A 26,611-nucleotide genomic window follows, 5' to 3' on the forward strand; every position below is an offset into this window, starting at 1 on the left:
GTTGCCTTATATAGATCTTATTGTGTTAAGCTCTTCTCTCTTTTCTTGCTGGATTAGATGACAGCCAGCTGGTGACATAACAGTTCTAAGCCAGGCCATCTCACAGCCTAACAAGTACGTATCTGTCAGTCATGGTAAAACCAAGTAGGCTGACAATGTTCCAAGTAGCTTGAGCTGCATTACTCCATATGTCACTGTCCTCCTGAAGTTGGCGGGTTCTTTTCTGCTGATGTTTCGAAGGACTGGGCTGGTCGGCCGGCATCCTTGGAGCTCCATCAGGCATTCGGTTGAAGGTCAGAGGCTATCCGTTTGGCTCAAGATGTGTTGAGCAGATAGGGCACTCCCATTGCTTCCGCTGCAGCTTGTGGGGAAAGGGGTGCAGAAGCCTCACTTTTGTTTGCCTGTCCAGGAAATGGACACACTCAGTCCAGTCTACTAGGCAAATGACCGGCTCGCACCCCATTCCATGGCTTGCCTTCTGATGGAGCATGGCTTAGTTACGGGTGATGTGCTGAATCTTGCATAGGCAAATACAACAAAGTGTTGTAGTATGTGTGCACTGCTTCTTCTAGGGCAGGTAGTGTAACTGCAGATACCCACTGGCCCTTATGATCCTTGAGGGGCGCGACAACCTGATCTGCAGTCCCTGCAGACACATCTAATGGTATGGATAATCTTCATTCTTGTTTGCCCCTTCCTACTCGGTGAGTGGCTCACTGGCTAGCTCACTACCCTTTTCGTCTTTGCTAGAGAAGAGGGCTTTATTGGGAGTGTCAAGTGAGTGACAATCCCATCCAAAAAACTAGCTCGAGATCAGCAGTGCACACATTAGCGTGTGAGACTGCCCACTCAAATATCGAGGCTGGCAATGTTTCATAGAACTTGAACTTGACTCAAAAGCCAAGATTGTTAAAAGTCGGCCTCACTCTACCACCGAACTGCTCCAAGCAGCTGAAATACAAGTCAGCAGACTCACTATTTTTTTAGCTGGCAGTTGACAAACTTACACCAGTTTCCTGTCAGGGCGTGGAGTATTCGGCTTTCAGTGCATCCTTCATTTGTTCTTACCAAGAAGTCTCCCCACCTTCATGCTGCCATGCAACTTGATAGCATTGCCACCAAGCATGTACATGTATGTCAGCAAACTAGTTGTCGTGACCTTCCCCATCATGCACAGCTGCTTATATTCATAGAGCCAAGTAATTGCTTCCACCGAGCTATCCTGGTAGACGAAGTCAACCCAAAATTAGACCCGGGCTATATTAAGGATGCTAGCCAACGCGCTAGCTAACAATCAATGATGCAACTGCATCAGCTGATAAGTGTGAACCATTGAAACTTGATGGCCCCAGCACCACCCTCAACTGCAAGGTTCTCAATCTCACCTTCTGTTTTTGGCATATCCGATGTACCTACCTCTCTGCTTTTACTAGCAGAGGCTTTCCCTTAATCTTTAAATAAGGGCGTCAACCAAAAAAATCTGCCAAAAAAGAAATCACTTGTCAATCAACCGGAAAAATAAAAACGCCAATAAAAAGAAACCGAAAAAAAAGAAATGACTTCCCATTCAATGAATTAGGCCTACATCATAGCAGACTACAAAAAAATTGATGGCTCTCCAATCACCTCTTAGCCTCCACTTATATTACTTTCAAACGGGCCCGTATTCCCTGGGGCGGCTGGCCAGCTGAGCCGCCCCAACTTTTTAGTTTTGGGAAATTTTCACGGCTAAGTACAGTCCAACTCGGATAACTCGCCCTCGGATAAAATGTAACATTTTATCTTAAACACAAGGTTAACTCGAACGGATTTGTTTGGTCAGTTCCAATGCAATGATAAATTGCTTCAGATAACTTGACCTCAACATCATTTATTCGAAAAGTTATTTGCCCAACGGCCATGGACATGGTTTTTATCACTGTAGAATATCACTTCATTCCAAGCCATAGAGACAAACATCAACTTTTAGTAGTTCTTAAGCGTCATTATTATCATCATCAATGGCAAAATATTCTTGTTAACGACTTTTATAAAGGTTTGCAAAAGATCAAGTTTTACCAAACACCCGCTTGGCCATGTCTCATCGAAAGCGTAAAAACCTGCGAATGAACTTAAAGGTTGACTTGCAACAAAATTCACATTACAGTTATTTGGTATCAAAAGATTCACCAAGTCTTACTCTGTTGTGTTGTAGGTGTCAAATATGTGAAAGTGTGATTACAAGCTCTTACAATCTCAAAAACGAAAAGCCGCCATAGATTGGAATCTCTTTATTTCGATGACTTAACCACGAAATTTGGTTATCGTTTTGTTACGTATTTTCTCACGTGAATTGAAAAGCTAATAAAAAGCTCAATATAAAACTTATCGTAGTACTAGTTTATGACAAACACTTCGGGTTTTACCGAAGACCCCGTATCAAATATAGATGCTCGCTACTTTGCAGTTTTGTTTCGGCATTATTCAATCGTCAAGTCGTAATCTGATCATGTGACCCAATACTTCGCAAATAATTTTTGCAGCACTTGGATTATCACAGGTAACCAACAGGCTCGTCATGATTATCAGACAATGATATGTACTCCTTCGAACTAAGGTTAAAAAGTTTAACAATTTTTTACGGTAAGTTATAAGATATCAGTGCCAAAAGTGACAGCATTACGATGACGATAAAATAGACGCGTAAGAACAATAGACATAGTTTTATTGAATGCGTGAAGTATATTTGTGAAAATATTTCGACGAATAAGGTTGCAAGAAAGTGTAAACAGAAACCATCTCTCACAACTAAATCACATAAAATCCGCAAAATTGATTTTTGTTAAAACACTCAAAAGAAAAAGATGTCTTTTTTCTGAGCGTTTTAACTGCGGTCAAGTTTTGCCTATTTTAAATTAAAAACGTCTCGTCAGTCACATCACCTAAAACAAAACAAATCTCAAAAAATAGAAAAATGTTGATACTTTCCGATAAAAATTTTTAAAACTTCACACGAGAGGCCCGGCTAGAGGCCCTTCATGAGAGAAACCTGTTGGGGACTTACACCGCCCCCTCCACACCCTAGGTGTTTATAACTAGTCACCTAACATTAGCCGCCCCAACTAGCAAACAGTGAATACAGGCCTGCCTTCAAACTGTAACTGGCAGCCCTGATAGTAAATTATATTCGAGTGAGAAATAATAGTCCACGGTGCTCAAAAAGCCCACTCTGCGGTTACAACTACTAGAGACAATGCACTAGGTACTGAGATTCTCGTGTTAGCGCTCTTTCAAACTGCACACACAGTCCCTTCATTGCTGTGTGACCGCCATATCATACATGCAAAAATGCCACGATATTCACACAAACATCCTATATAAATTGATGTAAAACTACATATTAAAAACCAACTCATTTCTCAATCAAACATGATGAAACAATTAATGAGTTTTTCAATGTTGTAGGGCTTTGGCGCAGACTACCTGTTACGGCGCATGTAGTACTCAAGCTCTCACATTAAAACAGATTGTTTAGAGATACCCGCTAGTATAACTTGACCATCGGATTGAAGGCCATTGCCTTGAAGTTTATATATTTAGGTAAACATGTGTTTGTAGCCAATTCAATGGAGAGGTTAAAATTTCATTGTATAATCTTTTACCGCAGCCACCATATATCAAAATCCGATATAAGGGCCCTCCATTACTGCCTGCTAGTAGTTTTAAAAGCCATGTACAAGAGGAAGATGCAAGTGTGGAAGAGGCAAGTGTTTTGAGCAGTAAAATTTTGTTTTCTGTGCTATTTGAGATTTTTTTCTGTTAAAAGCAAAAGTGAATGAAAGAGTGTGATTTTTTGTAACATACCCTTCTCTCCTTTTTCTTACCGCTATCTGTCGCAACACACCTAGTATGCCCATGAACTTGGCTTATTTGGATGTTTAAATAGCCACAAACTATTAATATTTTGTTGTTAGAATGTGCATTTTTACACTTTTCTCATGGTGCCTCAACCAGCCTCTCCCCTATTAGTTATTTTTTCTCGCATCACTTTCTGTTTCATTAGATAGCTCAGAGCAGGCCGAATATGTTCCAACGATATGCTGATCTTTTATCGCTATTTTATAACTTGTCTTTTGTTGCATCATCATTACTTATATACAGTATGCTAAATTTCATATGTGATATAGTATTAATACTGTTCCAGAACATTCTAATGATTCATTGCTACATGTAAACTGTAAGCTACGTAAGCTGCACTAGTTCGGTTATATAAAACTGCTGTAACAGTGAGTTAAGTTAATATACTCGTGAAAATTGGAAAATATTCATCAACTTACTTCAGTGAGCAGACATTTACAAATATAAAACATCGCACCGAACCTCTGTTGACACTGACTGAACTAAATTCTGCGTGATACAGGTAATTTCCAACGCTTCGACAATGAATACACAAATGCATATTATCATCACCTACGACTGATCACATATGACTGAGGCTTATAGAGCACTCAACCAAGTTGACTGGACTTCTAATGATATGCATCCATAGTTCCAGCTATGGCGCAAAAATGTGGAGAGAATTTTGCATGGGCTGCTTGTTGACAAAACTGATGCAGTTAAAATCAACGCAGAATTTTAAAGGTTGGCTTGCAATAAAATTCACATTACAGTTATTTATTATCAAAGGATTTACCATGTCTTACTCTGTTGTGTTGTAGGTGCCAAATATGTCAAAATGTGATTACAAGCTCTTAAAAGCTCAAAAACGAAAAGCCGCCATAGTTTGGAATCTTTTTATTTCGATAACATAACCATGAAAATTGGTTATTGCCTTTTTACGTGGTGTTCTCACGCGAATTGAAAGGCCAATAAAAAGCTCAATATAAAACTTATCGTAGCACTAGTTTATGACAAACACTTCGCGTTTTACCAAAGACCCTGTATCAAATACAGATGCTCGCTACTTTACAGTTTTGTTTCGGTTTGGTCTAATCGGCGAGTCGTAATCTGATCATGTGACCCAATACTTCGCAAATAATTTCTGCAACACTTTTTGATTATCACAAGTGACTAACAGGCTCGTCATGATTATCAGACAATGATATATACTCCTTCAAGCTAAGACTAAAAAATTAAACGAATTTTTATGGTAAGCTATAAGATATCAGTGCTAAAAGTGACAGCATTCCGATGACGATAAAACAGACCCATAAGAACAATAGGCATGGTTTTATTGAATGCGTGAAGTATATTTGTGAAAATATTTCGACGAATAAGGATTCATGAAAGTTTAAGCAGAAACCATCTCTCACAACTACGTCACATTTTAGCCGTTTTGGAAAGAGAATCCAAACTACGGCGGTCTCGTGTGGCTGCAATTTTCTTTTCGTTTTTGAGCTTTTAAGAGCTTATAATCACATCTCCACATATTTTGCACCTACAACACAACAGAGTAAAACATGGTGAATCTGTTGATATCAAATAACTGTAATGTGAATTTTGTTGCAAGTCAACCTTTAATGTAAGCTCATGGCTAAAGCCAAAGACATCAAAGTAACCGACATCTTGCAACTTTAATGACAACTTGAAACTGTTGATTCTATGGATGCAGCATCTATTATCGAAAAACCTACTCCACAAGGCGCTCAACATGTCCTGCTTTTATCGCAAAGAATCTACAGATTTACAAAAGAAGTGGAAAAAGCATTTACCTTTTGGTAGAAAAACTGGCAATCCACTGGAGGACTTAAAACTCATCTTTCCAGATACCTTCGATGGTGCAGTTGGACAATTTGCCGGAGAAGTGTCTCTAAAGTTATCTCCAGAATCCAAACCTGTACAACTTCCACCCAGAGCTATGCCACAGAGTAGCCTATCTCAACTGCAGCAAGAACTACATGTAGATAGAATAGAAAAAAGGAATCATCAGACCTTGCCCTGAAACTACGACTGGTGCACACAACCTAATTACAGTGGTCAGTGAGAATGGGAGCCTCTATCTATGTATTGACCCTAAAAACTCTAACAAACACCTCATTAGAAATGTACACTGCATCTTGGGAATATGCTCAGCACAGCTTATAGAACGGTTAATATTTCTCTACTCTTGATGTAAAATCTGGATACTGGCCTATAAATCTCAACAAAGAAAGTCAACTTCTCACAGTTTCTAACACCCCTTTCAAAAATGCTGTTTTCCACGTCTTTCATTTAGACTCTCTGTTGCTTCTGAAATCTTCTGTAAACACATGGATCAAGCACTGGATGATATACCTAGCACAGTCCCACATGCAGATAAAATCAAAGTGCGAGGGTCAAGTGAGGAATGGCATGACATTCATCTACTAGAAACTGTTGCAGAAGCACAACAGGCTGAACTCAAATTCAACCTAAATAGATATTCGATCAAGAAATGTTAGATTGAATACTTTGGAAGGATCATCTCTTCTCAAGTTGTCAGTCCTTGTCCTAAAAGATTGAGTGTTGTAATCAACATGGCTCCACCAACAGACAAGCAGAAACTACAAAGTTTCTTAGGAACTGTTGCATTCTTGTTCACATTCATCTCAAACCTATCCAAGAAAATACATCTAATGCGAGGCTAGCTAAAAAAGTATGTACACTACATCTGGACTAATGATACAGGAAGATTTCAACACCATCAAACAAGACACTGCTTCTGCTAACAAGTTGGTGGACTACAATCCCAACTAACTTGTCGAATTCATTAGCAAGTCTCTCACCAAAACAGAAACTGACTATGCAAACAATGAACAAGATTACTAGCTGTACTCTTCGAATGAGAAAAACTTTACACATACACATTTGGATGTCCCATCATAGTTCGGACTGATTAAAACCCTCTGGAAGGAACCTTTCAGAAACCTGTCAAATTAGCTCCATCTCATCTCCAGGCAATGCTACTCCGTCTGGACAAGTGTGACACACAAGGTAATATATGTTGGAGCAAAAAATGTCTTATTAGCTTATTCACTCTAATGTCTTTTGAAGCCAGGAAAAGATTAGAAGACACCAGGACTTTATGACGCAATAGCACAAGGGCTAAAAATTGAACCTGCTTGTCTAGAAACTCGGGCTAAAAACCCACTGAACTTTACGGGTGGCCTTAACACATATCATGACACACTTTTCACAAGTCTACTACCAAGCCTGGCTAATCTGTTTTTCAACAGGCGTATTAACACTTGCCTTGGCCTCATGCTCCCATCATCAAAAATGACAGATCTTCAAAAAGCAGAATTAGTAACGCCCAGATCTGCACATCTGAAACCACAGCGAAATGTCGAATTTGTACCAAATCAATCAATCTGGTTCACTGAGGATGGAAACCCTGAATGGAAACCGGGATTCATTGAGTCATGCAATCCCCATGCAATCCCCATCCTGACTCCTATTAGGTTATCGCTAAAAATACTTAGGGAAGAGTTTGACAAAATCAACATGACATCAAACCACGGTACCCACCAGTAATCAACGAAAGGCAACCATCGAGACAACCAAAAACACCAGCCTGGAAGCATAGACTATCATCATCTGTCATACCGATTAGATCACTGCCTTATCCTGAGCCCCAACCAGCTACTGATGGACCAACTACTATTTTACCAGAACCATATGACATTGTTTAACAGAAGCATAATACCAGTATATAATCAACGTAGCACAGGATATGGACACACGAGATAACAGGTAAACATAGATAACAGAGACTCTACATATATTATTAACATGTCTAGTTTTGAAATTATTTAAAAGCGGAGCGGGTTGCATCATCATTACTTATACACAATAGGCCAAGTTTGATGTGATATACTGTAACGGCGAAGCGCCGTGACCAGAGCCGTGGCAATTGACCTCCTGGTCACCACGGTCACAAGGCAAGGCTCGGTCACCGTTGAGGAAAAATAGTAAAAATATTTTGTCATTTTGCTTTATTGTAGACATATAAAATATTTGTTATTAATTTTACTTTGCAGAATAGACTTTGTTGTTTAAAAAAAGCAAATTGTTGTAAATGAACATCAAAGATGTGCACTCATCAACTTATTGTGAAAATTACAGCAGTTATGGTCTATAAAACCTGTAAGATTGAACAAGAAATGAAAAAACGTTGTCAATGTATATCAATAATACTGCAGTTACGGTACAGTCTACAAATTAGTAGAGTTGAGTAAAGTTTTTCTTTTTAGCATGGCCAAAGGGATGAGTTTGGAAAGATCTTGGAACGGATTAGGCTATGTACATGTATTTTTCTGTTTTTATCATGCAGTCTCTACAACGTAAACTTTCTTGGAGTGGATTATTTATTTTGTAGAATCACCTACTGTATAATGAACAAGATTGTATTGTCTTGGCAGAGCTGTACGGGCACACCCTCTGCATGTTTGAATGTGGTTCATTGTTTATGATACACGCAAGCTTATATATATTTATTCATTAAATATATGTCTGGGATGTATATAGTTAATGAATAAATATGTACTGTATATTTATTCATTGAATATATACATCATTGGTGGTTAACACTCAGTGCTGTTGTTTGACTGTCTTGTGGAGAGTAAAGGGAACTAGCAGTTTTCTTTACAATACTGTTCCAGAACATTCTTCTAATGATTCATTACTATACGTAAGCTGTAAACTCTGTGAGCTGTAAGCTATGTAAGCTGTACTAGTTTGGTAATATAAAAACTTCCGTTACAGTGAGTCGTTGTGGTAGTCTGTCTCCATTTGAGTTATGTTAATATACTCATGACAATTTGAAAATATTCATCAACACACTTGATGAATATTATGAATATTTCCTAATTTATCAAGTGTGATTGATGAATTGGCGAGTGAGCATACATATACAAATATAAAACAGCCTTGTTTTTTATGAGAATCTTTTTTTTTCTGAAATAATTGTTATCATTTGCAAATGCGCATGTATGTTATGGTACCCTATAGTTTTAAATTTACAAAACATCTTTTAAGTATTTTCTAACATTTTTTGGACGTTAAGGAGATATGGGTACACATGGACTAATCTAGCAAAACTAACATATCTCGAAAAACTTGAGTCTTTGCATGCTGGAATTTATTCCGTTTGTCCAGACAAGTTGACCTGTCTGTTCTGACAAACTGTTCTTTTGTGGAGTTGTATCCCGGCGAGTGGAGCGAGCATAACAACTGCATTGCTCGTTCCGTTCGACATGGGACAACTCCGCAAAAATAACAGTTTGTCAATACAGGATAGGCTACAGACAAGTCTGCAATCGCGATCGATCGCGTTTGGATTGTCGGTGCAATAGACAATCAACACCACGTGATGTAGGACTATTGGTTGAATCGGCTTTCGTGACAATAATCGCGTCTACGGATTTTACACTAGCAAGTGAATAATTATTTTCGAAATTTTCTCTATGACAACTACAGAATGTTGTTTAGGTTTTCATCGAACTATTTCTTTCTGCTGTTTTATACACTGCATGGAAACGTGTCTAGATCTGAAGATTTAGCGTGAGATTCTAACAAGTAACGTGAATCCAGCGCTAGCCATATTCACCAGTCAGCCACTAGCAAGCGAGGAGGAAAGAGTACGTAATATTAAATATATCCTCGAATTCACAAGAACTCAACCAAGGTACTTGTACATATAAATAAATTAACCTGAGTCTTATATATACATGGCGTGGTTTTAAGTTATGATTAGTGTTTTTAGGCGTACATAATATATTATGCTGTGATATCTTAACTGATCGCTATTTTGTCTCTTATTATGCATAAGCAATGTTTTTTGTGGTACTATTTATTATTTGATTCAATTATTTTTAGCTGAGGAAGAGAAGACTAATAAAAACTTGACTATGCATCAGCATTCCGTCTGTCATTTTGTATTATCGGAGAATTTTTACTTTCGTCTGATTATTAAAATTAGGTATAACTAAAAATGCCGGTAACCGGCGCCTCACTATGTAACATCAACTCTATCGCAAAGTTTATCATTACAAACAGCTGCTGTTTGTGTTTTAGATGCCCGAGTTTTACCAATATTTAACTGAAGCTCAAGAGAAGGAACTGGCAGATATTGCCAAAAAGATTGTAGCTCCTGGGAAGGGTATCCTAGCCGCAGATGAATCTACAGGCACAATTGGAAAAAGATTTTCTAACATTGGTGTTGAAAATGTGGAAGAAAACCGACGTGCTTACAGGTGTGGTAAGATTGTATTGTTTTAGTACAGGGTGTTTGTGTGGAAGCTGCCCAAAATGCTGTTTCAGAGGTGAAAGTTAAAAGGGTATTGTTTTTCTCATTTTATGCTGCAGAGAGTTGTGTTTCATCTATGCAAACAACGTCTTTCGGATTTGCAAGACCTTTTCGAGTACAGCAATAAAGTTTACTTGGTACTCTGGACTAGTTTGTGGCATTATCTATACGTTATTGGATTTTAGGCAACTTCTCTGATTTCATTTTTGTCAAATCAAAACTACCGGGTATACTGTAATTAGAAAAGAAGTTCATCATATGTTGGCTTTTAAAGCATATATTTGTTCAGGTTGTTTAAAGCTTGATGTTGCAACATCTGTTTAGTGTGAAATTTAAATAAGCCACAAATCATGTGATGCACAAGCAGTTTGTTATAAAACCATTTTGAAATACCAGGATGTTTAGTACAGTATCTCTTATTGCCGCTCAAGATATGGGACATTAGCTTACGCAAACAAGAAAGGAGGTGTGTCTATAGACTAATAGTTGATTGGTTTATACAAGTGTTGGTTAAGCGATGATGTTGAGGATCTACTGTTTAGTGTAATTGCTAGTACTTTCAAGCACCTGCGGGGAAAGGCTTGGACAGAGTATTAACTCAATTCTTGTGCAATAGCCGGATTTATCACAAAAGCCTGAATTTATCGCATTGCTAAATAGTTGCTGGTTTCTTTTTGTTTATAGGCAGTTGTTATTTACATCAGCTCATGAGGGTCAGAACATCTCAGAGCACATATCTGGGGTGATCCTGTATCATGAAACATTCTTCCAGAAGGCTGACGATGGTGAAGATTTTGTTAGCAAACTTACAAAATTAGGCGTTGTCCCTGGAATCAAAGTAGGTTCCACCTAGCAGGGTTCATAAATCAGTTTGCCATGTTATAGTCATGCATTAATGTTGATGCAGTGTGGCAGCGCATTTGACTAAATCCGTAATGAAACGGAGAAGGTGTAATTTTTTTATGAAGCGACTTGTAACAGTCTGATAAGCTTGTGCACAAGCAGTAGTGCTTGTCACTGCGGAGTCTTGTCGTTATGGTTATATTGTTAGCTATCTACTCGACTGAAGTTTGCTTAATTCTCTTTTTGGTTTTTAATAAACTTCCAAAAATATTATAGATAAGTGCAATCGAAATCTTCAGTTTTGAGCTAAGCTAAAATATGGGAACAGCATAATTTTTGTAAACTCATTTAAGGCTTCACTTCAACATCCCATCACACAAAGAAAAGCCAAGAAGACTAACCTGTAATAGGTTGGGTGTAGATGCAAGTGTGAACAGATTATTACTACATATAAATTGGTTTATACTTCATGTGTCACATTTTCAATAGAGATGCAGAAGTTCTGTGATTTACTCATTGAACTTATCGTACAACTGAGGCAAGAATTTATGAACTGGTTGCTGAAAGATAGCGATGGCGAAAGTTTCATTACATTAAGTACATTATGCAATGATATTTAGGGCTACTGTTAATATATAGTTGTAGCTAGACTATCAGCTGCATATCCTTGCGACAAATTTTGCTGCTGGCTAATATGATCTCTTATTAATATTTTCATATATGAATGTGTAATGTTTGTCACACCACATCAAACTCTTCTACTAGGGCGCTTCTATGTAAGCATCAGCTCAATCACCAATCAATACGTGACAATTTGACAAATAAAATGTGAGGCTTTGATTAATTGCAAGCAGATATATGGCGTGTCATTGATGAGGGTTATGCAGTTTCATATTGCGCACAGGTGGACAAGGGTGTCGTGCCACTTGCCGGCACTGATGATGAGTGCACAACTCAAGGATTAGATGGGTTGGCTGAGAGGTGTGCCGAGTATAAAAAGGCTGGTGCAGGGTTTGCCAAGTGGAGATGTGTACTCAAGGTCTGTTATAGCTATAAGTTATTAAATTTTCACAAACATCTTTGAGGTTATTTCTATGAATTCATGCGTATAGGTCCCATTCTAGGTTTCATCAATTGGTTATCATTTGCTAGTTTTAATTCTATGTCTAAAGTAGACAAACAAGTTTCAAGTGATACAGAGGAAAGACTGTAGTCATCGCAGTTGTACAGTGAAGTCATCCTAGACTTGACTTATTATTCTCCTAATGCCCGTAATGGGAAGGAAATTGCAGTTGCACTTGCAGCTTACCTAACATGTACTTTAGAGGCATATATGTCTTCATCCTGTGACAATGTCATCAAATACCAACATATTTTATCACAGCTCTAACAGAACGAAACAGACTCTCTCATGTAGCGAAGGCTAGCGTGTTGGTGTTTGTCTACAGACTTTACAATGTCAAATGTTTTAGTGTTTTTCAATATATATGTATACTAGCTGTGCTACCCGGTGTTGCCCGGATAATAAAAAAGTCTTTGGTCAGAAAATTGATTTGTATTTAACATATATAACAATACTTGCCATTCTAACTTTCAAACTACATATCATGAGAAGTGTTTTGTGTAGTTGAAGTAAATTAAAAGAGAAATTAAAAGCAACTATAAAAGTTTTCAAACTTTTTCAAACGATTGTAACTTTCAAGCTTCATATCATGAGGAAAAGGTTTTGTGCAGGACAACTGATTTAAAAATAAATAAAACTACTGTAAAGGTTTTCAAAGAACTGTAAACTAAAAATGTCATAACTTAAAAGAAGTGTTTCGTTGAAATAAATGAAATAAATTCTCAAAACTATTCTGAACAGAAGCATCGTAACTCGTGGATACAAGGCTGAAATAATTAGCACACACATGGTGTATACGTTATATGGAGAGGTATCTGATCACTATGATGTCTAGCTCAGTGGTAGAGCGTCCGGATTAGAAACTTGTTGGTGCATTCGTCGCGAGTTCAAATCCATCAGCATGCGGAATTTAAATATTAAGATGTTAAGACCTATAGTCGTAATGCAGACCGAAGACAAGACATACTTTGAGAAATTTATATATAGATAGGGTGTTTTTATGCACTGTTCTAAAATGCATTTTCTTTTTCAGATTCATCCACTAGTTATGCCGCCTATATGCTAGTGCATTGTTTGTGGTGAATGGATAGTAGGGGCCATATGTTTGGTTGTTTTAGAGCTAGATAGCGAATAGAATCAATCGTAATGGCAATATTTGATGAAAATCTATCATCTGTTTAAAATTGAGCATTATCAAGTCCTATATAACCTTATAAACTAAGCTTAACTATTGAATTGTAAACAAGTACATGTACCGTAAAACCTTATTTGAACACCATCTCTATGTGAACCGCCACCTCTAATAAAGCGCTAGTCTAAAAAAACGGGATAAAAATAAAGCGCCATGGGATTCAAATTAATTATCAATTATACCTAACCAAAATATCAATAATATCACTGTACTGTTTATCTAATTTGTTTGTTATATTCAATATTAATTTTTTGGAATTCTGCTACAGATATTTTTATTTCTGTTGCTTTTCCAGAATATCTTTTTGCAATTTGTAGAACCTTTTCAAAAGCTTGTTCATGATTATTTGTCTCACTTGGTTTAGTAAATGAGACCTGTAATTTTGTACCACATTACAGCAGGTTATGGAAAACTGTTATGGATGCGTATGTTTTATGTCACAGATAAAGCCATACGCTCCGTCACACCAGGCTATGCTGGAGAATGCTAACGTGCTCGCGCGATATGCCATGATCTGTCAGCAAAATGGCCTCGTTCCCATCGTCGAGCCTGAGGTTCTGCCTGATGGTGAACATGACTTGGAGACTGCAATGAAGGTGAGGAATATCATGTAGGTTGTGACAGTAAGCACGTGTGGCAGTGGAGTACTAGCAAACCCTTGTCAGCTATTCTGCAAGACATGCCACTTTGATTAATCTTTATCTCAAATACGTGAATGGATGCAAGTGAGTACTGCACGTAGCCACTGTTTACTAGACTAAATGGCATGCCTCTTTAAGTCTATATATACATGTAGTTGCTGGGAAGTTGCCGGCGTTGGCTTTAGTCGCAATTGCCTTGAAAACTTCCAACGGCTTGACTACCGCGGCAGTTCAATGTACTATTAACTTTATATGCGATATACCTAATTCCTGGGTTTTTAACTTGATATCCTTGCCACAAGATCAGTTGAGCCAGGATTAGTAGATTATTCCTTTGTAAATACATTCTTCAGATCTTGACTGGCACTGCAAATATCATTTTGCAGTTGGTCTTGACGGGACAAATGCTAAGGCTATTTATTCTTGTGATTTTAAAAAGAGAACATTTTCTAATAAGTTTCAAACTAAGAGATAGTTGACATATGACCGATTTGGCGCAAATATCACTCATTTTCTGTTATGATACGAGTGAAGTCATGTACTAAAAGAGGTATGCTTCCTGTAGTAGTCGTTGTTCCTAGATCCTCCAAGGCACTGGTTGCACCTCTGTAGCTCCCCTTTACTACCAATCAGTCAGATGAAGTGGTGTAATCAGTTGCATGTAATATTAATCAATGTTTGATCAGTCTCTAATGTTGCTGCCTATTGATAAACGTTGAATGTGTTACATTGGCACCAAAGTCCAACAAGGGGCACCATGGCCATGCTTAGGGCTATACATGCCAATGTTTGCTTAAGTAATTATCGGCAGGGCCTATTTTAATGGCTGTTTGCTTTAAGAAGTTAATTGTTTATTGTAACTTGCTTTAGTTGTTAAACAAATTGTTATAATGTTGGGTTCATACTTTCTTGTAACTTTTTAAAAGGTGAAAGGTTTGGTCATCAGCAATTAGTCAATGGTACATGAGCACGAGCACTGCAACAGTATTCTAAAGAAGCTGGACTTGGTGTGACTGTTAACATACCAATGCTAAACAATGCTTGTTTGTTAGAAGGGTGTAACCCTTTTCAAATAAGGCTATGCAATAAAATTATTGATGTTGTACTGGGCAGGTGACAGAGCAGGTGCTCTCCTATACATACAAGGCACTCATGGATCACCATGTCTACTTGGAAGGGACACTACTGAAACCAAACATGGTGACTGCTGGTCAGAGCTGTTCTAAGAAGTACACATCTGAGGAGATTGCCAAGGCAACGGTGACTGCCCTACAGCGAACTGTTCCTGCAGCTGTACCAGGTCAGTAGAAACTTTTGGCTTTGGAATCATGACGGTGCATGCATGTTGTCTTTATGGTTTTTTATGTTTGCCAATCAGGGGCTTCATGGTTCTGGAAGCCTTCGAATTTCTTTCCAATACAATTGCTCTCTCTTATTTTTATGTAGGTTTCTTTTCTGCTATCCTGGTCTCCGTTTTGTTAAATTTGTAACCCATTAACAAGAGGTCCATCCCAATCAGCTTTGATCTCCACCATGAAAGTATGCTTCTGTAGGAGCAAGCAGTGTCATACTTTGTCAGTCATTAATTCCCTTTGAAGTTCTTAGTTGAAGAGAAAAAAGTGAAGGCATAAGGTCATACACCCAGAGGGCTGTTGTGAAGGCTATCATACGATGACCATACGTTGATCATATGTAAACATGCGGATCTCGGGAAGCAGTGGTAGTAGTAGCTAATGGGAGCACGGCTATAGACTGGTCTCAACTAGTTACAACTGGGTATGAAATTGTTCACAAATAAATATTAGACCTTAAAAGTCCTGTTTCTGCAGCAGTTTTTTGTAACAGACTATAATGTACATACGTATTTAGCCATAGTTCCAAAAATGACCACAGCCCCAACCAGTCATTTGATGTCATATCAAAAGAACTGCGTATTATTATTTAGTTTAGCTGACTGACGTGTTAACGGCTTTCGCACCTTGTATATAGAACGAGCATGTAAAAAACTGATAACCGACAGAGGGCCTTGTCTTACACCTTTGTGATCGTTTTAATCATATCTAAAAAAATAATCAATCTTTCAATGAGTTTGTAGACTTCTTAAAAAGTAAACTATTCTAGAGATGTGTGGGCTAAGGTTTGTCATGTGAGGTTCAATCTTGTGCTAGTTAGACTAAACTTTGTCATTTCCTTCATGAACGTACCACTGCAATGTTCTACATATACTGCTTTTATCCCAGAAATATATTGTGACTGGTTGAAGCGTTTAGGAACTTAGACGATTAGTTTGTGAATAATAATGCAGGATTCTTTTTATACATCATCAAATGTATGGTCGAGACTGCTTATTTTTCGAATTGCGGCCAAATCTACTAATAAAATCACTGATGCTTTGAGTAACCAGAAGTTTGGTGATCGTACATGAAACAACATGGTGGTAACAGATTGCTTCACCAAAACATGGCCCAACAGGACCTTTAACAACAGCAACTACAGGGACTCTAAAAGTTTAGTAAATACGGCTCTTGATGATAAGATAATTTTCTAAAAGTGTCTGTTGTTCAGATTGTTTGTGTAGTTGATAACTTTCTACTGCACTATGATAATATCCGTAAAGGTTGACTTGCAACAAAATTCACAGTACAGTTACTTGGTATCAAACGATTCACCATGTCTTACTCTGCTGTGTTGTAGGTGCAAAATATGTAGAAATGTGATTACAAGCTCTTAAAAGCTCAAAAAGGAACAGTTAATCGCCGCCATCATAAACCGCCATAGATTAGACTCTCTTTCCAAAATGGCTCAAATGGGACGTAGTTGTACAAGATGGTTTCTGTTTACACTTTCATGCAACCTCATTCGTCGAAATATTTTCACAAATATACTTCACGCATTCAATAAAACCATGTCTATTGTTTTTACGCGTCTGTTTTATCGTCATTGTAATGCTGTCACTTTTAGCACTGACATCTTATAACTTACCGTAAAAGTTTGTTTAATTTTTTAACTTTAGCTCGAAGGAGTACATATCATTGTCTGATGATCATGACGAGCCTGTTGGTCACCTGTGATAATCGAAAATTGCTGCAGAAATTATTTGCAAAGTATTGGGTCACATGATCAGATTACGACTAGACGATTAGACCAAGTCGAAACAAAACTTCTTCACAAGGTCTTCGGTAATACTCGAAGTGTTTGTCATACACTAGTCCTACGAGAATTTTATATTGAGCCTTTTATTGGCCTTTCAATTCACGTGAGAACATCACGTGACAAAACGATAACCAAACTGTAATGACAACATCAGAGAAATAAACTGATTCCAATCTACGGCTGCTTTTCGTTTTTCAGCTTTTAAGAGCTTGTAATCACATTTCTACATATTTTGCACCGACAACGCAGCAGAGTAAGACATGGTGAATCTTTTGATACCAAATAACTGTACTGTGAATTTTGTTGCAAGTCAACCTTTACGGATATTATCATAGTGCAGTAGAAAGTTATCAACTACACAAACAATCTAAACAACAGACACTTTTAGAAAATTATCTTATCATCAAGAGTCGTATTTACTAAACTTTTAGAGTCCCTTTCTAACCTTTAAGGTTAGAAAGTAGCTATAGGGTGTTATATAAGCGTTGGTGTCTATTAGAATCCAGGGTATGGGATGGGACTGAATGAGCTCTGACAAACCTCAATACAATTCTGTGGTTGCTCTGAATAGATTTACTCCCGCATCAAATGCAACGGATAAAGGAATTATAAATTGTTGAACTGAATTATTACTTATGTTCTACTAGTTCTACTAGTTCCTTCACGCTTCGTCTGTCTCATCACATTCAATGTTGGGAATGGACTTTGACTTACTACCCTAGGCATAACACAGCAATATTAATAGCACCTCCACTTGTTTATAAATGCTATAGCATGCAATATTTCTATTCTTGAAATCCATAACAGTGCTACAGGTTTTAAGAAAGATAGAGGACAATTTTGCTACCAGGTTTGCTCTAGCTGATTATAACATCATCTACTGATGAGGCTATTGCCAGCTAATGTAAACAAATTTTTACTAGTAACACATTAGTGGGAAGTTTCTTCAGTCTCTGCAATGAGTACTTGTTTGTGTGCTCATTATATGGCTTTTGCCATAAGGAACATTAGGGTGGCGTTATCAGATTTCTAGTAGTTGGCACAAGTCACTATTAAATTTATGAAGAACTGTGAATGACATAATGCTACCCTGATAGTCAAGGTGAGCTTGTTCCCTATTGCGGTAGTAAAGTGTCGATATTTGATATTTTTACTATTTATTCGTACCAGTAAGTCACTTGTTATCATGATTACAATCAACTGCCTTGTAATCTGAAGAGCAACTGCGCACGCTTTTCTTTTCTCATACGGAACACTCTACAGCTATTGCATCAATTCAAGTGCGTGATAGGTAGCCGCACTCTCCAAGAACTTTCCAGAAACCTTGCTTACCTCATAGCACCCCGCTTTAGCTCATCTTTAGACAGTCCATGTAATAATGGTATGTGATGATGGTAGTGATTTGTTTATGGCATATCAATGGGTATAGCAACTTTCATCATTGCCATATTTTGCTTCTCTCATCTAGAAATTTTACTGATTTTTCAATTCAATGATAATAAATATGGTAAAAATTTAAAAGCAACAAGCTGACGCTCTTATTTAACTTTCTAGATAGTCAGTGATATGTCGGTGTCTAGGGGTTATGCTCACACTGCTCAGGAGGCATTGATAGATAGTCAGTGATATGTCGGTGTCTAGGGGTTATGCTCACACTGCTCAGGAGGCATTGATAGATAGTCAGTGATATGTCGGTGTCTAGGGGTTATGCTCACACTGCTCAGGAGGCATTGATAGACAGTCAGTGATATGTCGATGTCTAGGGGTTATGCTCACACTGCTCAGGAGGCATTGATAGACAGTCAGTGATATGTCGGTGTCTAGGGGTTATGCTCACACTGCTCAGGAGGCATTGATAGATAGTCAGTGATATGTCGGTGTCTAGGGGTTATGCTCACACTGCTCAGGAGGCATTGATAGATAGTCAGTGATATGTCGGTGTCTAGGGGTTATGCTCACACTGCTCAGGAGGCATTGATAGATAGTCAGTGATATGCCGGTGTCCAGGGGTTATGCTCACACTGCTCAGGAGGCATTGATAGATAGTCAGTGATATGTCGGTGTCTAGGGGTTATGCTCACACTGCTCAGGAGGCATTGATAGATAGTCAGTGATATGTCGGTGTCTAGGGGTTATGCTCACACTGCTCAGGAGGCATTGATAGATAGTCAGTGATATGTCGGTGTCTAGGGGTTATGCTCACACTGCTTAGGAGGCATTGATAGATAGTCAGTGATATGTCGGTGTCTAGGGGTTATGCTCACACTGCTCAGGAGGCATTGATAGATAGTCAGTGATATGTCGGTGTCTAGGGGTTATGCTCACACTGCTCAGGAGGCATTGATAGATAGTCAGTGATATGTCGGTGTCTAGGGGTTATGCTCACACTGCTCAGGAGGCATTGATAGATAGTCAGTGATATGTCGGTGTCTAGGGGTTATGCTCACACTGCTCAGGAGGCATTGATAGATAGTCAGTGATATGTCGGTGTCTAGGGGTTATGCTCACACTGCTCAGGAGGCATTGATAGATAGTCAGTGATATGTCGGTGTTTAGGGGTTATGCTCACACTGCTCAGGAGGCATTGATAGATAGTCAGTGATATGTCGGTGTCTAGGGGTTATGCTCACACTGCTCAGGAGGCATTGATAGATAGTCAGTGATATGCCGGTGTCTAGGGGTTATGCTCACACTGCTCAGGAGGCATTGATAGATAGTCAGTGATATGCCGGTGTCTAGGGGTTATGCTCACACTGCTCAGGAGACATTGATAGATAGTCAGTGATATGTCGGTGTCTAGGGGTTATGCTCACACTGCTCAGGAGGCATTGATAGATAGTCAGTGATATGTCGGTGTCTAGGGGTTATGCTCACACTGCTCAGGAGGCATTGATAGGTAGTCAGTGATATGTCGGTGTCTAGGGGTTATGCTCACACTGCTCAGGAGGCATTGATAGATAGTCAGTGATATGCCGGTGTCCAGGGGTTATGCTCACACTGCTCAGGAGGCATTGATAGATAGTCAGTGATATGTCGGTGTCTAGGGGTTATGCTCACACTGCTCAGGAGGCATTGATAGATAGTCAGTGATATGTCGGTGTCTAGGGGTTATGCTCACACTGCTCAGGAGGCATTGATAGATAGTCAGTGATATGTCGGTGTCTAGGGGTTATGCTCACACTGCTCAGGAGGCATTGATAGATAGTCAGTGATATGTCGGTGTCCAGGGGTTATGCTCACACTGCTCAGGAGGCATTGATAGATAGTCAGTGATATGTCGGTGTCTAGGGGTTATGCTCACACTGCTCAGGAGGCATTGATAGATAGTCAGTGATATGCCGGTGTCCAGGGGTTATGCTCACACTGCTCAGGAGGCATTGATAGATAGTCAGTGATATGTCGGTGTCTAGGGGTTATGCTCACACTGCTCAGGAGGCATTGATAGATAGTCAGTGATATGTCGGTGTCTAGGGGTTATGCTCACACTGCTCAGGAGGCATTGATAGATAGTCAGTGATATGTCGGTGTCCAGGGGTTATGCTCACACTGCTCAGGAGGCATTGATAGATAGTCAGTGATATGTCGGTGTCTAGGGGTTATGCTCACACTGCTCAGGAGGCATTGATAGATAGTCAGTGATATGTCGGTGTCTAGGGGTTATGCTCACACTGCTCAGGAGGCATTGATAGATAGTCAGTGATATGTCGGTGTCTAGGGGTTATGCTCACACTGCTCAGGAGGCATTGATAGATAGTCAGTGATATGTCGGTGTCCAGGGGTTATGCTCACACTGCTCAGGAGGCATTGATAGATAGTCAGTGATATGTCGGTGTCTAGGGGTTATGCTCACACTGCTCAGGAGGCATTGATAGATAGTCAGTGATATGTCGGTGTCTAGGGGTTATGCTCACACTGCTCAGGAGGCATTGATAGATAGTCAGTGATATGTCGGTGTCCAGGGGTTATGCTCACACTGCTCAGGAGGCATTGACATTCTCTGAGCTGTCAGAGAATGACATTCTCTGAGCTGTCAGAGAATGACATTCTCTGAGCTGTCAGAGAATTAGCTTTTATTGTCCAAAGAATGTCGGTGTCTATATCTGAGGATAACAACCTCTACTCCGCAGGCGTGCTGAGATTTAGCACTCCCAGCACCGTCTAGTACTGTTGATATACAGGCTGCTCGACGCTTACCTTGGTTGGTTAATAGCGTGTGTAAATTACACCCAAGCAGGTGCCTCAGGAGTTGTTTCATGTTGAAAAAATTGGTGTGCACTTCTGTAGGCCCCCTACTTTACAAAGTAGTCTTGATTAATACGCAGCTGAAAACCCTTTTTTAGTCATGAGCAATTTTATTCAACTGCAGATGCAACGTGTTTTGAGTTGTTAGCAATACTATACACTTTTCTTTGTCAAAAACTCACTATAAATGCTGTCATATTTTCAGCATTTTGCTGGTGTAACATTGTAACAAAACTTTGATTAATTGAGTCCAACTTTAAAAAACTTTATGTAACTTGAAAAAATCTTATTCCTCTATGTGATACTTATACAAACCTCGTCATTAATTTTGCTGTGTAACTCAGACAATACGTTGAAGCTGAGAGCTGAGTAAAAAAATTTATATATAACAAAAAATTAGAATAATTCAGAAAGGTTACTAAAAAAGGTTCATAAAAGGTTAATGTTCCACCAGAAGCTATCCATCAAAGCTTTGAATACGGCGAAGCTTGTACCTCTCGACACTGGTACAAATATAAAAATGAGATATCAAACTGTCTTTGTCTGACCGAATGGTGAGAGAATATAGAGGCCATTCCTACTCGAGATAATACAATTGTCTGCGTGAAAAGTATTGACCTTCATCGATTTAGCAATTGAACCTTACGAAAAACCAGAAATATAAGTTTATGAAAACACAAAAAAACATTGTGTTCCATAGAGCTAATAGAGGTCATAGTTTCAACTAATACCGCATTTAGCGTGGGCAATCGAAAAAAGGGTATAGGTTGTGTGATAAGAGAACAACATAGCTTGGTGGCTAAGTGCACGGTTCAAGTCTTGCTGTTGCGATCTTCGTGAGTTCAAATCCAGCTGAGTGTGAGCTTTTATTTCATAAATTTTAGTACCTATAACTGGACATACCGAAGTACGCACATACAGACAAACTTTGAGGTTTATATATATATATATATATATATTGTAAAGACAATCTGGTCATGCGTGTAGGGCTCACTATGTACATGCAAGATTTTACTAACTTTGTGTTTGGGTGTCCCCAAGCAGTCTATGTAACGACCGCATAGCTGTAGTTGGTGATAATTTATAAGCGACCATGGTCTATGTTTAGCATGAATAAGAGCTGTCTGCTGCCTCCTAGGATAGAACACTTACCAGCCACCTGTAAGTGTCATCAACTACATACTTGAAGGGTTTCAGTGGACGAGTAGTTTGACATAGTTTGGTAACACAGTAATTACTTTACCTCCTCTACCTCAGCCATTTAAACACAAGTATCAACTGTTTTTTCTAGTCATAGTCAAACTTCTACGGGAAAATAGGTACAGTAACTGCAAACATACCTGGATCACCAGAAGTCAATCCTCCTAACTGAAGCATTTCATAGAGTTATGTTTTATCATAAAGATACAAAATAGAAACTCGTTCAACCACAGAAATCAGACAGTCGGGCCATTCACTGGCTGATTATACTTCATATGAAGATGTCCTGGTGTCAGTATCACATTGAAATACTGTATTGAGTACTGTATCTGGTGTGAGCTGATGTGTTCTTAAATATATTTTGGATACTTTTTAGATATCGACCAAAATACTGGTAAAAACTGGTCTGGTGGGATTAAATACTTTTACCATGATCTACTGGATCATGGTAAAAGTATTTAAGCCTACAGAATAGAATTAAAACCAACTAAAATATGAATATTTAATGCCTTCTGATACTGGTAACTTACATGTGGTTATACCTGAAAACACAGCTGATAAGTTAGGTGAATAATTTTCTTGCTTTTTATCAGAATGTAAATAATGCTAGTCACAATTCTCTGTTCAAGTGATAAAAATTCTTGCAGCTATGTAATCGTCAGCTAGGTTTGCTTAGTATTAGTATTAAATTTGAATTGTGATGTGACTCGTTCTCCGTTAAATATTCCGTCGCAATACCTAAAACAGTGACAGATTAAATACTCTTGCAACTTTCGAAAGCATCATTTTGTTTTCATTATTCAACCATTTTTTAATCTTGATCTTGCAGTTTTTCAATGTATTTATGAATTATATAAAGTTATGATTTACCATCATGGAAGTCAAATTGCTTACCAATATCTTATTGAAAAACATATTCTATCTGTAAGTATTATCTGTAAGTAATTTATAGAAACAAAAGTGCTTTTAAGTGTGATGACCTTCTTACTTGCACTTGAAAGTCACTATAACCACTTATTTGTTGTTTAAATTTAGCTGCATTCTTATTGAATTCTTTTGAATCTTTTCGGTTTGTCCAAATTTAATGATAAAAGAAGCAGTAATATTATTCAAAGGGCTTCCTTGAATGGTAACTTACCTTGTCCTTTCTTTAGCTGATGACAAAAAATTCACAAGCACTGCTTCTATACAGATATATTAGGTTTTACCTGCTTGATTGACTCTATGAGATAAACCTTAACCAAACCTAAAGAAAAGACATAAAAATATGGATTTCAGTGTAAAAGTATTCAATTTAAAGATGAGCATTATAGAAAGCTAAGCAATAGATATGTCTGCATAGGTTGGTATCGTTGAGTTTTCACTCAGATATCTTGCTTTATCATACAGGGGTGACATTTCTCTCTGGAGGTCAGTCGGAGGAGAATGCATCTGTGAATCTCTCTGCTATTAATAAATACCCTGGAAAAAAACCATGGGCTCTCACCTTCAGCTATGGCAGGGCCCTACAAACATCTGTTCTCAAAGCATGGGCTGGAAAGAAGGAGAACATACCAAAAGGTATGCAGTGTTTTGTCATTTTTGTAAGGCTGGCAATGTCCAGATGAAGCAAAATTTGTGAAACATGTAGGTAGGCAAATTGCTTTAAAATATTGTCCATGTAACATTTTTTTAAAGTCGCTAACTAAATTTAATACCACGACCAAACACGAGTGGAGCGATTGTTTGGGAGATTTATGATAAATGCATGTGCACACAACTCACGAAAATTATTCATCAACATCGTCGCAAACCCTTGTACCGAAATCTCATCAACAAATGTAACCATTTTTCAATGGAGTCGTTTAAGTATAATAACAATACAAAACATATAAACCTATTTAAATATGTTACCAAGTCTTTATTATTTGTAGACAATATCCTAAACCTTACGCATCTGATCAGATTATACACAAATAGACAGATTAATTTGGCCTAAATTCGCAATAAAAACTTGACAAGCTTTTTTAATCAATATTAACTCTGGCCAACGATACGCCAATAAAGCCGTGCGACAGATAGTAGAACTATTAAGCAGGGCGCGTTTCACGATAAAAACGGGCTCATTTCACCAGTCTATGAACCAGTTGCCGAAGGTTTCTAATATTTTTCCGTTTTTAATATCTTGCAAAAATATTTAATTATAAGAATAATTATTCGAATTTATTTATCCGAAGGTTTCTGTAATAAACGTAGACCGTTTGAGGCGTAGACCGATGTACAGGTACGAAATTGTGGTACATATTTTATCAGCCTATATTTTTTTTCAATTACCGAAGGTTTCATTAAATTATTTAAAACGTTAGCCAAAATTCTTTACATCTTATGTACAAGCTAGGGCCGAACTACAACGCTCCTTTATGACGAGAACTTTTTTTTATTTTGCTCCATTTTGCAGAAAACTTCCAGACATGGAACGCTTATACTTGCTTTCTGCTAGATCGCTATCAAAACCATTCTACATTCAACACAGCCAACTTTCAAACTGTGTATATTACACAGCAGCTTGCCATTTTACTTCTAATATTGCATTTCAGAGATATAATAAAGATTGTACCTTGTTGCTGTTGTTAAATTACATACATTACAGTAGGTTAGGCCTACAGCTTTAATTAATATTCATTTTATTGTTGTAAAACAATATTGATCCTCCCAATGCTGCCCCTTCATCCCATTCCTCATTTTCAATCTTTAGATTGGTCCCGATTTTCAAGAACTGCGTAACAACTTTCTAGGCAGACTCGACAACAACATATCACAGCTCACATGTACTGGATGTAATGAGAAACATTTCATTACATACAATGCTAAATACAACTATGTCATATGTGCCAACAACTTCCCCTGTCAAATTCCTAGATTACTAGAATTTCCTTTTTGAAGTCGTGCTCCCTCAAATTTATTTTATATCATCTCGAACAACTCTCCTTTACACTATACTCTGTCAATTCTTGCTGACAACTACTTTTTCAACAACCAGCACTACCCTTTCTTTTTTCCATTATCACTTATTCCATTATCAGGTCGTGGGCTGTATGACAGGGGAATTTCTACATGTAGTTATATTTGTGTATGCTAATACTTAACATTAATTTTATTATTATAACAAGTTTTACAACCATCGACATTGTCTTCGATAGTTTCACTTTAATGTGCTTAAGATCAGTTTGTCATATAATGTGACAGTATGTAAACAGTATGATTATGCCTTTGCATTGGGCTGGTACATTAGCAGTTTTCTCTAAACAGATGATACAGCCTTGTCGCAGCACCAACTTTGAGGTTGAATGAAGCAACATTTCCACTTTATGAGTCGTATCTTTCATTTATGGTTGCAGCTCAAGATGAGCTCCTGGTACGAGCTCATGCCAATGGGATGGCAGCTTTGGGTCAATATGAAGGTGGAAGCGAGTCAGCTGCTGGCTCTGACAGCAACTTCGTGGCTCAGCATGCCTATTAGAGGAAAAAGACAGCGATACATTCGTCGACCCAGATTGGATCTTCATTTTAATATATATGTGTGTGCATGTGTGTCCTATTATTGTTACATTTCCTCTCTTTTTCTGTGGCCAAATATTTTGCCATGGTTTAGAAGTCTACTAACAAAAATGTTTTTGTAGGAACTTTCTATGACGTATTTTCGTTTTGGTGAGTTGATTTGGTGGTAGAAGGATAGTTGATATTTTTGGGAATGTCTCTTTTTGTTTCGAAAATCTAGTTACTAACTGCAGGCTAGTCTGAAAATGGTAAATAAACGATACAAGTGAACTCCAGCTATTTGTCATGTATCTTAACAAAATCTTAGGAAAAACAAACAAATGTTGGTATCTTAGCACATTCAACTTACAGAAAGAGGTTTAGATAACATCTCTGCCATTTCACTTTACAATTTTAGGTATTTGATTGAATATAACTAAATGGAAAGGTGTCAAGGC

At 38.1% G+C, this 26,611-nt stretch overlaps 1 protein-coding gene across 1 annotated transcript; it reads left to right on the top strand.

Moving 5' to 3' along the window:
- Nucleotides 1-9,469: 9,469 nt before the first annotated feature.
- On the top strand, nt 9,470-26,444 carry LOC137391457 (fructose-bisphosphate aldolase-like). Its single transcript, XM_068077938.1, has 8 exons — nt 9,470-9,622; nt 10,012-10,190; nt 10,928-11,081; nt 11,991-12,125; nt 13,845-13,997; nt 15,156-15,342; nt 24,027-24,197; nt 26,015-26,444. The coding sequence occupies exons 2-8, from the start codon at nt 10,012-10,014 to the stop codon at nt 26,134-26,136; spliced, it is 1,101 nt and encodes a 366-aa protein (XP_067934039.1). The 5' UTR covers nt 9,470-9,622; the 3' UTR covers nt 26,137-26,444.
- The last annotated feature ends 167 nt before the right edge of the window (nt 26,445-26,611 follow it).

The sequence above is a fragment of the Watersipora subatra genome, chromosome 3 (genome assembly GCF_963576615.1).
Source record: "Watersipora subatra chromosome 3, tzWatSuba1.1, whole genome shotgun sequence".
In the NCBI taxonomy this organism is placed as follows: domain Eukaryota; kingdom Metazoa; phylum Bryozoa; class Gymnolaemata; order Cheilostomatida; family Watersiporidae; genus Watersipora; species Watersipora subatra.

Coding starts and splice junctions, on each gene's coding strand:
- LOC137391457 (XM_068077938.1), top strand. CDS start 10,012: ATGCCCGAGTTTTACCAATATTTAACTGAAGCTCAAGAGAAGGAACTG. Junction 11,082..11,990: donor GCGTTGTCCCTGGAATCAAA/GTAGGTTCCACC, acceptor TATTGCGCACAG/GTGGACAAGGGTGTCGTGCC. Junction 13,998..15,155: donor ACTTGGAGACTGCAATGAAG/GTGAGGAATATC, acceptor TGTACTGGGCAG/GTGACAGAGCAGGTGCTCTC.